Raw genomic sequence first — 16,646 nt, forward strand, 5'->3', positions numbered from 1 at the left:
TGTATCGTGAGATTTTGAGTGAAAACCTCCTTCCATCAGCAAGGGCATTGAAGATGAAAGTGGCTGGGTCTTTCAGCATGACAATGATCCCAAACACACCGCCCGGGCAACGAAGGAGTGGCTTCGTAAGAAGCATTTCAAGGTCCCGGAGTGGCCTAGCCAGTCTCCAGATCTCAACCGCATAGAAAATCTTTGGAGGGAGTTGAAAGTCCATGTTGCCCAGCGACAGCCCCAAAACATCACTGCTCTAGAGGAGATCTGCATGGAGGAATGGGCCAAAATACCAGCAACAGTGTGTGAAAACCTTGTGAAGACTTACAGAAAACGTTTGACCTGTGTCATTGCCAACAAAGGGTATATAACAAAGTATTGAGAAACTTTTGTTATTGACCAAATACTTATTTTCCACCATAATTTGCAAATAAATTCATTAAAAATCCTACAATGTGATTTTCTGGATTTTTTTAAAAATCATTTTGTCTGTCATATATGACGTGTACCTATGATGAAAATTACAGGCCTCTCTCATATTTTTAAGTGGGAGAACTTGCACAATTGGTGGCTGACTAAATACATTTTTTCCCCACTAATGAAGATTTCACAGGCCACTCACCATATTTCAACATACAGGTGTCCATATTAATTGTCAGTTCAATTAACTGTGTATATTACTATCTGTATTGGTTTCTGCAAAAATAGAAATGTTAGTCATTCTTTTCAGGATTTCCCATTTAATAATCACTCATTTGCGGATCAGATTCTGTTAGAGCCAATGACAATCCTTCACAAGCCATTTTTCACTTTTCAATCTCATGGCCTGTCTATATATTCACTTTTACACTCAAAAGCACAATAATACAGTATAAAACAACAAAGTAACACCATCATCAGTATTTGGTTTTTCTAGAGTAATTTCGAGATTTATTTTAAATGTCTGTCCTCTGTATAGAAACCAACTCAGATGTCCGATTTCATGTATACTGGAGGTGTATCACTGTGAGGCAACTGCGAAGTCCATTTTGATGTCCCCGATGCTGGGTTCAAAGGTGAAACTATAAGACACTGATGCCCTTCCATCCCCTGAGCTCTCCCAGGGGGACCTGAAGAAGTACACTCCTTGTTTCCGATGGAGACTCCATTCACAGGCACCCTACAGGGGTACAAGAGGGGTTCATTTATTCAACTGTAGAAAAATGTATAGAATAATTTTATCAGTTCATTTATTAATTTAACCTTTATCAGGGATTCATACTGAATTACAGAAAAATACAAATTGCAATGCATTAGCAGTTGTATTGAATTTGAGTGATGTTAGTACCTCTTCACTGACTGGTCTCATCAGGCCCATGCTAACTTTGACGTCATCATTCAGTTGGTACTCCATCCACAGGGCCACACCATGGCAACGTCCTCTCCTGTACAGAAACACAAATGGTGCTAGGGACTGTTTGGAATGCCATTATCCTATCAGTGCACATTTGAGAATTTACGCTTCCTGTGCTCTGGCTAGGAGTTTTAACTACAATTTACTTACCGGTATGAGAAATAAAATACAAATTCTGAGACCAAAATAAGAGTCCTTACCTTGTAAGTGGTAGTGATCCCTGACGTCTGATTGGCTGTTCAGGAACACACTGTAGGAAGTCAAAGGTCATGACAGCTTTGGGCTGGGTCAGGGCCCGACAAGGGTACTCCCACAGAGGCTGTGGCTCAGCCTCACGGGACTCACGGAAATCCAGAGACTGCTGTAAGGGGATAATTAAAGGTGCACTGCTGTGAGTGAGCTAATGAATAGACTAGAGCAGTGCCCATTTCCATTGCTATCTTTGATCACATTGATAAAAAGTATATTTTTCTCCAGTTGAAATTAGACTAGATCAGCAATGCGATTATGTCCATTCACCTAACGGTAGTTTGAGTATATATTGAAAAAGGTTTGTGAAAAAGGTGGATTCTAACCTGAATCATCTCATCCATAGGTCCAACGTCAAAGCCTTCACATGTACCACAAGGAGCTCTTATCCTCCACAGATCCTGAGAGAGGTTGAGTGAATTAAAGACAGCGGAGAGAGACCGAATGAGAGTCACAAATAAGTTCAAAAGTGTACTTTTCATTTTACTACAGATGCCAATATCTCTTACCTGAAATTCCACAGCGACTATGCAAAGTGTGGCAGAGCAAGGCAAGATGGTGGCATTGGGTGTCAGCAGACGGACCAGAGCAGTGCGACAGTACCAGAAGTACAGGGAGTGCCAGGGCAGAAGACTGGTGCTGAAGTAGGGCTCACCTATCAACACTGATATCTAGGGGACACATGAAACAATATAAATACATGACTCAAATAGAAAGCAGCAGAAAAGAGTAACAAAAACTGTTTTATAAGTGTAAAATAGTTTTTGTACAGACACTGTTCAGGGGTTTCTAATACTGCATATCATACACAGTGGGGAAAACAAGTATTTGATACACTGCCGATTTTGCAGGTTTTCCTACTTACAAAGCATGTAGAGGTCTGTAATTTTTATCAATCTAAAACAAAAATCCAGAAAATCACATTGTATGATTTTTAAGTAATTCATTTGCATTTTATTGCATGACATAAGTATTTGATCACTACCAACCTGTAAGAATTCCGGCTCTCACAGACCTGTTAGTTTTTCTTTAAGCCCTCCTGTTCTCCACTCGTTACCTGTATTAACTGCACCTGTTTGAACTCGTTACCTGTATAAAAGACACCTGTCCACACACTCAATCAAACAGACTCCAACCTCTCCACAATGGCCAAGACCAGAGAGCTGTGTAAGGACATCAGGGATAAAATTGTAGACCTGCACAAGGCTGGGATGGGCTACAGGACAATAGGCAAGCAGCTTGGTGAGAAGGCAACAACTGTTGGCGCAATTATTAGAAAATGGAAGAAGTTCAAGATGACGGTCAATCACCCTCGGTCTGGGGCTCCATGCAAGATCCCACCTCGTGGGGCATCAATGATCATGAGGAAGGTGAGGGATCAGCCCAGAACTACATGGCAGGACCTGGTCAATGACCTGAAGAGAGCTGGAACCACAGTCTCAAAGAAAACCATTAGTAACACACTACGCCGTCATGGATTAAAATCCTGCAGCGCACGCAAGGTCACCCTGCTCAAGCCAGCGCATGTCCAGGCCCGTCTGAAATTTGCCAATGACCATCTGGATGATCCAGAGGACGAATGGGAGAAGGTCATGTGGTCTGATGAGACAAAAATATAGCTTTTTGGTCTAAACTCCACTCGCCGTGTTTGGAGGAAGAAGAATGGATGGGGCCATGTATCTCGAGATCTTGGCCAACAACCTCCTTCCCTCAGTAAGAGCATTGAAGATGGGTCGTGGCTGGGTCTTCCAGCATGACAACGACCCGAAACACACAGCCAGGGCAACTAAGGAGTGGCTCCGTAAGAAGCATCTCAAGGTCCTGGAGTGGCCTAGCCAGTCTCCAGACCTGAACCCAATAGAAAATCTTTGGAGGGAGCTGAAAGTCCGTATTGCCCAGCGACAGCCCCGAAACCTGAAGGATCTGGAGAAGGTCTGTATGGAGGAGTGGGCCAAAATCCCTGCTGCAGTGTGTGCAAACCTGGTCAAGACCTACAGGAAACGTATTATCTCTGTAATTGCAAACAAAGGTTTCTGTACCAAATATTAAGTTCTGCTTTTCTGATGTATCAAATACTTATGTCATGCAATAAAATGCAAATTAATTACTTAAAAATCATACAATGTGATTTTCTGGATTTTTGTTTTAGATGCCGTCTCTCACAGTTGAAGTGTACCTATGATAAAAATTAGACCTCTACATGCTTTGTAAGTAGGAAAACCTGCAAAATCGGCAGTGTATCAAATACTTGTTCTCCCCACTGTACATATCACCCCCAAACAGAGTTACTGTTAATACCTGTTCCCCAGCTAGGTCAGTACTGGACAGCTGGTCAGGACGAATCCCCAGAATCTGAACTCCTCCTCTCATGGAGTTGGCATCCAGCACCTACAGAAAGATAAACGTTTTAGCAACTAGCAACCCTGTGTTCCTTGACTTTTACTAATAGATTTGAACTAAGTCAAGGCTTTTGTTATGGGGACTCCACTCACTTGTTCAATGACCTGCTTCAACATTCCAGAGTTTTCCAAACTGAACACCTGGATGGATAGAGACAAACCTTATTGTGTGGCCTTGTTGGAATAATTTCAAATACCAAATAGGCGAGTAAACATATACAAGTAAGAGCATCACAAAGTCAAAAGAGTAATACCTTCTTAGCTCCAAGCATGTGAGCGAAGACGGGTAACAGACTCCCATCACTGACCCCTACGCACACGCTGTCTGGTTTTACAACCTAAAATTGACAAACACCCATATTCATTATTTGTATCGAATAGTAGCTACACCACATCCATTATGGCAAAGCAGCACAAACCCTGCTCTATACCTGAACCTCAAACCTCATCACACACTGACCCCCAAACCTCATCACTCACACTGCGTAGAGCGCTGACGTAGCTCTGTGTGCGCTGGTGGTCGTTGAGCTCCCCGAAGCGTGTGCGTGTCCACACCAGGTGAGCCTGACAGACGCAACATGGCCGACAAGGTGGTACCTCACTCAATGTGCCCTGTTGACTGAGAGGACACATAATAAACAAACACACACAGCTCTGATTAGACAACCTTTACTCACCCTTCTTTGTTTGTGCAACATTAGGTAACTACAGACAGTTTTGTACATCTAAGTAGTCTAGAGTGTATGTATGAGTTAGTTACCCGTCTGGCTGTAGGCTGTACCACAGGCTGTAGTCGTCATGGGAGACAGTAAGGCTGAGTTCCTCTCCCTTTGCCACCCTTCTCTCCACAGGAAGGAAGTAGACACTCTGCATCCAGTGATCCCGCCACTAAAAAGACAAACACACAAACATTACTTCCTCAAACTATCACACATGTACATCCATGACATTCCCACTGCACTCACAGGAGCGGACTGAGGGTCTGGGTAGGTCCAGCTGGGAGCCATGGAACACACGATGGAGCCGCTGGGGTCCATGTCTATGTCCCACCAGGAGAGGACCACTTGAGCCCGGCCACTGGACTGAGCTGGGAAGCTGGAGGAGTGGGACTGAGGGGCACTGCTCACTGGCTTACTGAAATCCACACTGAGAGAAGAAAAGAGAGAGAGGCATAAATTACCACTGAATGAGAAGATTCATTGGGAATATATGAATAATACATGTTTGTTCAACAATGTGCATCTCACCTGAACATGGTGCAGAGAGGCCCTAGTGGTGTGAAGCGGTGAGGGGGCACCTGGCTGAGCTGGATGTCACAGACAGAGTGGGCTCCAGCACAGTGACTTACAGCGGGAGGGGGCAGCAGTTTGCGACCATCCACCTCCATGGGTTGTAACTGTGCCCAACTCCACAACTGCTCTGACTCCACTAGCTGGGCATACACTGTGGCACGGTGTGGCACAGCCTCACAGCCCTCCTACAGGAGAAATACACATCTGCTTCACACGTCTGATTATTTCTCTCACTTTCGCACAAACGCACAACACACACACGCAAGCACACACAGACACACCTACCTGGACCAGGTTGAGATGAGCATGTTCGTAGCTGGGTAAGGCTCCCTCTCCAATTAGTTCAGTGTCAAACAGCTCTGTGATGAGGACGTTGGCTCGAGTCTGCATGTCTCCATCTGTAATGAAAACACATATGTAGCAATCTTATGATAACATACAGTTGAGGTTAAAAAGTTTCCCTGCACAGTTAAAGAAAAGTGCTCCAAAGTGGATGTAACTGCAATGTATGGGGCATATTTCAGAAATATTTCAGGTCACAGTTCATTACATTGGTTATTGTTAAGATGATTCTAAAATAAACTGTGTGTCAAACTTGGAGTTTGTCACACACAAAAGGAGTTACCGTTGCTGCAGCACAGGCAATTTGAAAAGTAACTTTTGAACCAGCACAACTGTACATCACATGGCTGTGTGTATGATACGTGTGACTTACCTAGTCCAATTGTCACTTCTGTAGAGTGTTTATTGATGATCTTGATCTTGTCTGAGAAGCCATTTTTCTTCACTATTCGGAGAGCAGCGTCTGCCATGGGCTTGAAAACCTATTGGATGATAAAAACAAATCACAATCAAATGGTGTTTCTAAATAAATTCTTCATTAGAACACCTTTAACATTTTCCTTCATTCCATTTCCACTTTCCTGTCATTGACGGTGAATTGTAAATGCTCTTTGATTGATTTGCCAATGGTGTGTGGGTTTCAGCAAACTCATGCTCACCTCTACAGCGTAGCAGTAGTCAGCCCCAGCTGTGACAGCCATCATGGACAGCAGTCCTGTTCCAGTGCCAATGTCCAGAACGATGACTTTCTCACCCCGTGCTTTCACTCTGCTCACAGCAGCCCTTATGCCCTGGTAGTACTTCTCATTCTGGAGGGCAGACAGACAGACAGATGGATACATCAGTGGTTCCCAACCAGGGGTACTAGGGTCCCTGGAGGTACTTGGCCTATCCACAGGGGGTACTTGAGAAGACTCATGAGGCCATAAGCCTACTGGTAAAATGCATATGAGGGGTACTTCAGGGGTATTCCGGGCAGAGCAAAATTCAGTTGGTGGTACAGTAACCAAAAGGTTGGGAACCACAGAAACATACAGGGGAAGAAAACAGCTTCCACTGTCTCTTGTACAAACTATATACTGTAAATGTTCTTTCCTGTCAAAGGAAGCAAGGACACACACTCACCCTATCGTGATCGTGCAGCATATCAGCATAGCAGGACCTGAGAAACAAACCGGTGATCATAATTTGATCAGATACTGACGTGGGAACTCTGCCTAAACGCCCCGGGCGCTAAATCGAGCTCACCTCATGGTTAAAAAAAGTGATTTGACAAAAATGCAGAAAACAGTGCTTTGTATAGCTAGTGCAATAAATTAACATACAATTATATACACACGAAATATTGCATTGGAGGAATATTTTAATGGAAAAGATGTGGTTGGCTTGCTAGCATAACGTCAACTACCTGGCAATCTCTTGATGGTAGTCATACTCCTCACTCTCCTCGACCCAATCCAACGCGCCTGTGGCCGGGTTGGCACGTCCGCAGAAAGTCTTCATTACGGTAGCTATAGATCGATTCCGATGCCGCGCTTTTGATTCAATATAATATATATTATATTCCAGAATAATAAAGTTTTTTACACTAATCCCTAACAAATTGGATTATGGCAGCATTGCCTTAACGGGGGCAGACATGTTTTCTCCCCCCCCCCTAAAACGTCAACTGGGGCGTATTCATTCCGTAAATTCTGTTGGAAAACGTTTCTTAAACGGAAGCAAACGGAACAAAACGGGAGGAAACTACCTGAATGTGTCCAATAGAAACTCTCGTTTTACTCGGTTTGCTTCTGTTTTCTTCTTAAACGTCAACGGTTTCCGTAATGAATATACCCCTGACGTCACCCTCCAACTCACATGACTAGTGTCGAATTAACCCCTTGTAATCTGAGAGTGCTTATGCTCTTTCTTTCTGGCAGTGAACACTTGTCAATGTAACAATCAGATTCATCAACATCTATTTTTCCAAGTAAAAAGTAATGAATTCCACAGATTTTCTTTAGAATTTATTGTTCATCTGAATATACAATGAATCATACAGTAGAATACATCACATTACAGGTGCCCCAGAGATTCTGTAGGTACAGTCTCTTGTGGTAACGATCAATTCAGAACATCAAACTGATTGATTGAAATTATTTTGTAATTGTAATGTATTTCATTAAGACTATCTCACCAGCCAATATCCATAGTACCACCCTGTGAAGCTGTACAAGCATTTCACTGCACCTGCAATAACACCTGCTAAACTGTGTACAAGACCAATAAACTTTGATTTGAACTCTGCAGACCATCAAGCTTGATTTACAATCCACTGTGCAGTGGATGGATGTATTATAAAGTTTATATAACTTATGAATCACAAGCATGTGTGTTGTGTGGATTTAAAGGGTGCAACATTCTAGTCAGGCACACTTGGCAGTAGGCAGACAGAATGGCATGCTAGGAGTAGGGACCAGGATGTCAGAGAAGATGGGTCGGTAGCCAGCTGGAAGAGGAGGGGTATTCTGCTCCAGGAGGTCCAGAACTGTCCCCCTCACATCCCTGGAGACATCCCCCCTAACATCCAGCAACACTGACACATGCTCATCACTGAGGGGCACAGACAGAAGAGAGAAGACCAACACAGAAGATCAACACCTGACCACTGAAGAGACACCTGTAGAAGTGTCCCTGATATAATCATGTCTATCACTTAGGAGTGAGGACATTAAGGCAAATGTTAGATGTGTAAAAAAACATGAATTGTTTTCAAGGAAATTGATATGGTAAGGATTGTGTGTATACCTGATATCTGGGTACTTGGCCACCAGTCCAGACACCTCGAGAGTAAGCATGCTGGGGTCTTTAAGCCGGATGAAGTCAGCCAGAACAGGCAGTAAAGCCATTGGGTTCACCTCACTCACTGATCCCTCCACTTCCTAAACAGACACAGTACATGCATGAAAATTGAATACTGTAAATAAAATGGTACAGTGAATTAAAATGAAGGAAGGGGTGGGTATATGTTGAGTGTGGTGTGGGTTGGGTATGTAGTCTGTGGATCGTGGGATAGAGGACAGAGCAGAGCTGGGCCGAGTGTCCCACTAGACTGGGTGTCACTGGGTGTGGCTAAACTCAAGTGTATCCTCACCACCAGGCCCTGGAAGAGATCCCTCAGATGCTGGGCATCCAGTGCCATTCTCTGGGCCAGCTGGCGCCGCTCCTCTGCATTCCGACACACCAGCCTCTTCTGCATCAACACCCTCACATACTCCACCACCGTCAGCCACTGGCACTCCTCCTGCAAACGCTACAGGAACAGGGAAGGGTCAACAATACCATACAGAAGACTAGTATAGTCAGCTACAGACTAATTTGATTGTCAAAGAGCCTGACCTGCCGGCAGGGTGGGCGAACACGACTATACAGCTCAAAATGTCGCTCCAGGACTCCACATAACTTCAGGGTAACCGTGACGTCTCCCTGGGCCAGCCAGGAGCGAGACAGTAGTCCCTGCAGGAAGGGCTGGAGCTCTAGCAGCAGCTGGTCCATCACCAGGCGGCAGGCCCTCCTCACAGCCCGGTCTAGAGCAGCCAGGGGGCCGGGGGGAGTCCGGGAGAACCGGCTGGCTGAACGGGACGAGAGCTGCTGCTGCAAACTCTCTGTGGAGGTCCTGAGGAGAGGAAAGGAAAGGAAAGAGGGAGAAGCAGAGGAGAGGAGATGAGAGGAGGAGAAGCAGAGGAGAGGAGATGAGAGGAGGAGAAGCAGAGGAGAGGAGAGGAGGAGAAGCAGAGGAGAGGAGATGAGAGGAGGAGAAGCAGAGGAGAGGAGATGAGAGGAGGAGAAGCAGAGGAGATGAGGAGAGGAGATGAGAGGAGGAGAAGCAGAGGAGATGAGAGGAGGAGAAGCAGAGGAGAGGAGAGGGGCAAGGACAGTCTTGAACAAACTGTATAATATACTGCATGTATGTGTGTACACAGACTCACATTAATGAATGTACAGATGAACAGAAACAGATAGCACTGACAAAAATAAAACAATGTACAGAAGCTCACTTGAGGATGATGCAGTTGCTTATAGAGGCCAGTAGATAATGGAGGTAGAACTTATTTTGATTTGTGCTCTGATCCCTGCGGTGCTCCTTCCCAAATTCCACAAGAGCCTCCCGAAACCTGGAAACAGAAGGAGACGGAATGAAAGACTTACATATTGGAAAGAGAAAGTGGAACCGTAATTTAATTAAATGTGTGAAAAGTATCACTGATTCTATGCCACATTCTCAAACATACTCACATAAGAACACACTGACCCACCTATTGAGGAGGTTCTCCATCTCATAGAGCCCCATCTGTATGGTCTGATCCCGAAGTGATTCACTAATCATCAGAGCCACCCGTGCATTCTCCTCCAGCATCTAACACAACCACAACACAAACACAATATCAGCCCAACTCAATCACTGGCCTCAAAACACTCCTCAACGTGTCGCCTCAAAACAAACACAACATTGCCACAACTCATGTATGTGCATGTAAATATAATTTAACCACATTTTAAACCAATATTAATGTAGAGGTAGTGAGGTATGTATGTTTACCTGTGTGATGATGGTTGGCAGGCTGGTGAGGTAAAAGCCCTCGTGGTCAGTGTCTGGTTCCTGGTCTCTCTGCCAGTCTGTCAGCTCCACCTCTAGGGCCTTGTGCATCCACTCAGACACACTTTTCTACAACACAATACACACTCCACTCAACCACACCTTTCTATCACACAATAAAACACAAACTCCACGGGGGCCTGCCGAGTGGCGCAGCGGTCTAAGGCACTGCATCGCAGTGCTAGAGGCGTTACAGACCCGGTTTCATTCCCAGGCTGTGCCACAACCGGACGTGCCTGGGAGTCCCATAGGACGGCGCACAATTGGCCCAGCGTCGTCCGGGTTAGGGGAGGGTTTAGCTGGTGGGGCTCATCGCGCTCTAGCGACTCCTTGTGGCGGGCCGAGTGCAGGCTGACCCCGATCGCTGGCTGGCTTCCGGGTTAAGCTGGCGGGTGTTAAGGAGCGGTCATGTTTCGGAGGACGCATGCCTCTCGCGAGCCCGTTAGGGAGTTGCAGCGATGAGACAAGATCGAAAATTTGGGAGAAAGGGGGTAAAAAAAATAATAAAAAAAAATAAAAAAAAACTCCACTGAGACAGACAGGAGTTTCCCACACCACAGTGCAGGTGCACACAAAACATCCCATCCACAGAGGCATTAGTATGCAGGCACACTGACAAACAAACACATAGACAGATCTAGTTAGAAACACAGACAGACAACACAGCGATCCAGATGTCTCACCCACCCGCACACTGTGTACGTATTTGTTCTGCAGCTGTTCCAGACCCTCCTTGGAGATCAGCGGTCCCGACTCCATCTCCACCACTAAGTCTGGATGCCCCATCATATCTGAGCTGCACACACACATACAGGACACACTGATCACACCAAAACAACTCTACACTCTAGAGTCTTCAGTAATTAACATAACATCTATGATTACTTTGGACATTTATACTTGTTTTATTCATATATAGCATTAATTTGTCCATGAGTGTCTAGTTGATAGACCATATGGTTCAAGAGAAAATAGCCTAATTAATGATAAAGCATTTAATCAACAATAGCATTATTTTCAATTACTTCTGCAACTCCTCAAACTATTTACTTTTTCACAACTGTCACCAGTTTGACACAAAAACATCGAAAACAAATACATATTGACAATGGCATAGTAAAATAAATAAAAGTGTGTAAAAACAAATATAAAGGATATTTCATTCTCAAACCCTCATATTAAACACCAATGGTATTATGGTTTATATTTAGGATAATTTTTTACAGCTTTGTCATTCAATTTTTTATTTTGAAATCATCTTATGTACTTATTTCATATAATAATGTGATAAGGCCACACAGAGGGCCAGAGATAATTACAGACACCTGTGATAATCTGAAGTACCCAAAAGGGCCACTAGATGTCGTGTGATAGATTACATAAAATCCTTGAAAGATACAACAATTCTGGTAGTTTACTGGTAAGCTTAGAAAGTTTCCAGTAATATACTCTCCTTTTGCAACCCTATTAACACCCAAAAACATATTTTAGCTCAAATTGGTTGGTCTATATTTGCTCACCTGTTGTAGATGTGTAGGACCCAGTTAAGAACAGCAAAGATCTCCCCACTCTCCAGCTCCCATCCGCTGACCTGGCCCAGGTGTGACTGTAGACAGCGGTGGCAGGCGCGGAGGTAGGCCCTGGTCAGGTTATAGTGGGGCGGAACGCAGTGGTCCAGCAGGTGGCGCACCGTGGCCAGGTCTCCCATGATGCCGTGCTGCAGGGCAGACAGGTGGCCTGCAAGGCCAGGCCCGCGGGTGTGCAGGTAAGAGACGCTACGGAAACGCGCAGACACCGCCTCTTCTAACACCTAACATTAGAGTACAACATCACTGTAAAGCACCTGTGCAATGCTACTGTCAAAACATAAGGAAAACCATCCCTGTATCTCATTAACATAGGGCCTAGGCCTATTGCATCATGCTCTGTTGCAGTCATGTATTGTGTTGTACAATTCTATTTGCATAGCAATGTGGGCTCTTTAATGATGCTCAACTCTATCATTGAATCTCACTGTATTCAACAAGTCTAGACATACTTGGAAGAAGCGCTCCCTCCAGCAGCGTGGCCGTCCAGGGGGAAGAGGCCTGCTGTGCCCCCCTGCACCTCCTCTCTCCTCCAGCATGGCCTGATCCAGCGCCTCCTCTCGCTCCACAATCCTCACAGCAGACACAAACGTTGTAGGGTTCTGCCTGGCTAAAGCCAGTCCACTCCCCACAACTGCCCACAGCTCCTTCCCCAGAGCCTCCACCAGCTTTCCAACGCCTGAGAAGTAGTTCCTGACCAGCTCCTCGTCCTGGGCACTGAGGGCTGTCCCTGCTGTCCCAGGGGCCCCCGCTCCATGGAGCTGCCACAGGACGTCATCCTGCCAGCACTCCAGCTCCATCAGACGGGCGTGGGCCTCCAGGAGCCGGCGAGACTCCACCAGCCTCTCTGTCTCCGATACCATGCTCCGTACTAACAGGTAACAAGGGAGGGAGACACTGTAGTTTTAGCCAAGTTACAGATTGACATAGTTATTGAAGTGTATGCTGAAAGGGAGTCATTCAATTATTCCTTAAGGAACAGGATATGTGCATTTATGTGAGTCTCTCTGAAGCTTCAATTAAGTTTTATTTTAACAAATTCATGAAATATTTTCCCAGTCGTGAAGCTACAGAACCAAGGAAGCTGTTGGGGCAGTCTCACCAGAGTAGAGGCGTGGCAGGTTGCTAACGGCAGCAAGGAGTTGACAGTGATTGACAGAGACCTCTTGCATCATCTCCAGAGCCTTGACCCCCTCTGCGTTTCTGCTGGACTCCACCCCTGCCTTCCCCAGGGCATGGGACACCTCTTTCAGCTCCGCCCGGGCCTCACGAAGCTGCTCCAGACCCCAGCCCACCCCCTCTAGGTAGGACTGGACCACTGACTGGAGGAAAGGCAATGCTCTCACATTCAGAAAATCATTCAAGGCACAACTGGAAGTGCCATATAATAATTTGGTGGGTGCTTATATTTGTCCTGTTTCACACATGTACAAGTGTGTATTATACAAATGTGTGAATTGGAAATGTGTTTTTTGCATATCCCAACTCTCCCTGAGACACCCTAGGAGAGTGGGGTCACGGCCAGGGTCTGCCATTATCAACAGCGACCCTGGAGCAATTAGGGTTAAGTGTCATCGACAGATTTTTCACCTTAACATATACTATGTTAATATCAATACAGATGAATAACCTGTCATCTTATAAACATTTTGAAAAATCTATTTCTCCCTCAAGTCTTAATAATTTAATGTGGGAAGTGACAAAATCCTCTAGTGAGAGCAGGTGTGTGTGTGTTTGTAGTTTACCTTGAGTCTTGACTGGATGGACGAGGTCCTCTGGCTTTCCCTTTTGCGGTACTGTCCTAACCTCTCAAGATGCTCAGGGCGACAGAACACACCCGATGCCCACTTCAGGGCCGCGCCCCGGGCCAAGCTCTCTGCCCTCTCCGCCTCTGGCCACACCTCTGGGAGCGCTGCCGCATCTGTCAATCACACGTAAACAAGCTAAATTCTCCAGACATTATGTGACAGGAGGATCCACATGAAAAGTATACATCTCTGTCTGTCTTTACAGAAGAATATCCCTGTTTTGTTCAGCTTGTATGAGTGTGTGGACATTAGTGATTATGAGTCAATGGAGAGCAGCACGGTGTGTTTATGTGTGTGTGTGTGTGTGTATGTGCAATTTAAACAAACAGCCCTCTCTCTGTCTCACAGGTGGTCATGAGACAGAGATGTTTACTACAAGCATTAAATGTGACATCAGCTTTTCTGCCGCACAATAAACCTATGGAGAATGAGACTAATGCATTCGTAAACAGCACCATCATGCTCGAAATACAGGCATGGTAGAGATGCCATCTCAGAGAAACAGAAGAATAAGCTTCCTCTGTCTTAAACACAGAAACAATTCCATTTGGAGAGGATTAGAGATATACATGCAAATGTATTACAATGTATTATTTCCTCTGTTGTGAGTCAGTGAGAAGTGGGTGTTGGTTAGAGTCAGTGGGTACAGTCTGTTTTGGTTGTTAGCAGTGTGTGAGTGTGTAGAGTAGTCGTCTGTACCTTCAGGTTTGTCACCACCATTCTTGTCTCCGTCTGACATTTAAGTTCAGTTCAGTGGTTCGCCTGTCCACCTCCAACAGTGCCCTACCCAGAGGGCCAGAACACCACTGAACAAGGGGGATGATCAGAGCCCGAAAGAGAGAGAAGGCGTGGAGGAAAGAAGGCACATATCCATTGTACTGACGGCCTTCCTCTCACACTCCCAGACACATCCTCTACGCAGAGGCCGGCAGGAAGGGAGGGAGAGGGGGCAAAGAGGGGGAGGGCAAGAGGGAGGGGACTATAGCCAAAAGACACAATCCAGATGGATGGGGGAAAAGGGGGAGAGCTAGGGGGTTGTGGTCTTGTGTCCAAGAGTGCCGCTCTGTGTCTGAAATGATTATTTTCCTTTATGGACGAATGAATTTTATACATACTTGTTGATAGAAAAATGCATACATACAGTACTTGTCATTAGAAATTTAGGGGAAAACTCTCTATTCCATATTTGTAAGATATTTGTAGTTTGTAAAGCAGCTCAATACAATAATTGAATTCTGTACTGACCTTCAGCTGTACATTGGTCTCTTTGAGGAGCGAAGTACCAGCAAAGTCCTCCGATCCTCCACAGCTGTTGAGATCTGGGACAAACTAGGGACGTTTCACAACTGCTACCTCTAAAGGGAGTTTGTTTATTTGTGTATCAGCCAAGGCCTCTGACCTCTCCCCACGTCTGTGTTTACGTCTCCCCATTTCCTGGACCTCTTCAAAACACACTGAACCTTGCCAAGTGGCCCAGACACTAGCCAACAACAGCCTCCGTGGGGGTATTATTACAGCCTTTGTATTTGTGATGGTATTTCTTAAAACTATTTTCCTTTCCAGTTTGTAACGCAATCCAGTTCATGCAGCTTCCACAAATCAGTGACGCAGTCAATTAGAGTTTATTTGATGTAAAGGCTCCTGTACCATGTCGTTAGGGGTTCATATAGCAAGTACCATAATGGGTTGAGGCCAGGTATCTAACAAAACAAAAGACTAAGAGAAACATCCCAAATATGACAGCAACAGATTGGGGAGAGGATGTTATATTGACTCCTCTAAGGGTGGGACTGCTGTACCGTCAAGGCCAGTACCCCATTGTTCTTACTGTATCTTACTGACCACCCGGATCACTAAAGTCACTAGATGTCTATCATTACTTCCCCCACAACATTAGCCTTGTGCACCTCACCACTCATGTCAATGCTCTGCTAGCTATAGGCCCAGTATGCATACCAAATGGCATCATATCGCCTATAAAGTACACTACTTTTGACCAGGGCCCACATAGTACACTACATTTGAAAATAGGGTGCCATCTGGGACCCCAGTTTGCTGGCTGAACACAACACTGAGGTGTGGGCTGTACAGATGTGTATCACTGGGCCACTCCTCCACTGTCATCACCTTGAGCTGAGAACAGCCCCACCTCCACCCAGAGGGGCTCCAGGGAACAGGAAGTCTATTTCTGTAGTAGTAAACCAAATACAGGGAGTACTTCCTGTCTGACATTCCTGGCCTGGGCTGAGTTCCTGCTCCACTCCAACCCCAGTCACTTAAAGGCCCAGTGCAGTCATGAATGTAATTTTCCTGTTTTATATACACTTTTCCACACTATGAGGTTGGAATAATACTGTGAAATTGTGAAAATTATGATAATGCATTTTTAGTGTAAGAGCTGTTTGAAAAGACCGCCTGAAATATCAGGCCGTTTTGGTGCGATGGGTTTTTTGTCAGCCTGGTGACATCACCAGGTGGTAAATTAGTTATTATAAACCGGGTGGTTTGAGCGCTCAATGCTGATTGGCTGACAGCCATGGTATATCAGACCGTATACCATGGGTATGACAAAACATTTATTTTTACTACCTTATTGCTTAAATAGACCAATAAAAGAGTTTCAAACCTTTTTGCCACTACCAGACAGTCCTAGCTAAATTCTTGCTTGAAAAATAGCTCTTCGCTAAGAAGCTATTTTAGTTTATTTTTGGCCATTTCAATTGAAAAAAAATCACAGTAACTTAATTGATACCAAGACATTATTTGATAGAAATGAGATACAAACTGCTGCATTGGGCCTTAAATAATTACAGTGCAGTCAGAAAGTATTCAGACCCCTTGACTTTTTCCACATTTTTTTACGCTATAGCCTTATTTTAAAATTGATTAAATCGTTTTTTCCCCTCAATCTACACACAATAACCCATAATGACAAAACAAGCAAAAA

General features: G+C 45.0%; 2 protein-coding genes across 3 annotated transcripts; both read right to left on the minus strand.

Annotated features, from left to right (window-relative positions):
• Positions 1-893: 893 nt before the first annotated feature.
• Positions 894-7,340, minus strand: prmt7 (protein arginine methyltransferase 7). Its single transcript, XM_041890098.1, has 17 exons — positions 7,075-7,340; positions 6,792-6,828; positions 6,326-6,475; positions 6,040-6,148; positions 5,610-5,722; positions 5,280-5,509; positions 4,998-5,178; positions 4,793-4,920; positions 4,513-4,651; positions 4,287-4,370; positions 4,126-4,173; positions 3,932-4,021; positions 2,143-2,304; positions 1,960-2,034; positions 1,585-1,745; positions 1,319-1,415; positions 894-1,150 (listed from the first exon to the last, which is right to left on the minus strand). The coding sequence occupies exons 1-17, from the start codon at positions 7,167-7,169 to the stop codon at positions 992-994; spliced, it is 2,058 nt and encodes a 685-aa protein (XP_041746032.1). The 5' UTR covers positions 7,170-7,340; the 3' UTR covers positions 894-991.
• A 320-nt stretch (positions 7,341-7,660) lies between these two features.
• On the minus strand, positions 7,661-14,999 carry exoc3l1 (exocyst complex component 3-like 1). Of its 2 annotated transcripts, XM_041890100.2 has the most exons (14): positions 14,945-14,999; positions 14,399-14,505; positions 13,637-13,812; positions 12,994-13,213; positions 12,344-12,762; positions 11,826-12,115; positions 10,993-11,101; positions 10,249-10,374; positions 9,965-10,065; positions 9,707-9,823; positions 9,048-9,324; positions 8,803-8,961; positions 8,457-8,590; positions 7,661-8,261 (listed from the first exon to the last, which is right to left on the minus strand). In XM_041890100.2, exons 2-14 carry the CDS (start codon positions 14,436-14,438, stop codon positions 8,075-8,077), a joined length of 2,355 nt encoding a protein of 784 aa, XP_041746034.1. In that variant the 5' UTR covers positions 14,439-14,505; positions 14,945-14,999; the 3' UTR covers positions 7,661-8,074. The 2 variants fall into 2 exon arrangements, with proteins under 2 accessions (XP_041746034.1, XP_041746033.1); XM_041890099.2 differs by lacking the exon at positions 14,945-14,999 and having other exon boundaries at positions 14,399-14,867.
• Between the last annotated feature and the right edge of the window lie 1,647 nt (positions 15,000-16,646).

This window comes from Coregonus clupeaformis, chromosome 29 (genome assembly GCF_020615455.1).
Source record: "Coregonus clupeaformis isolate EN_2021a chromosome 29, ASM2061545v1, whole genome shotgun sequence".
Lineage (NCBI taxonomy): Eukaryota > Metazoa > Chordata > Actinopteri > Salmoniformes > Salmonidae > Coregonus > Coregonus clupeaformis.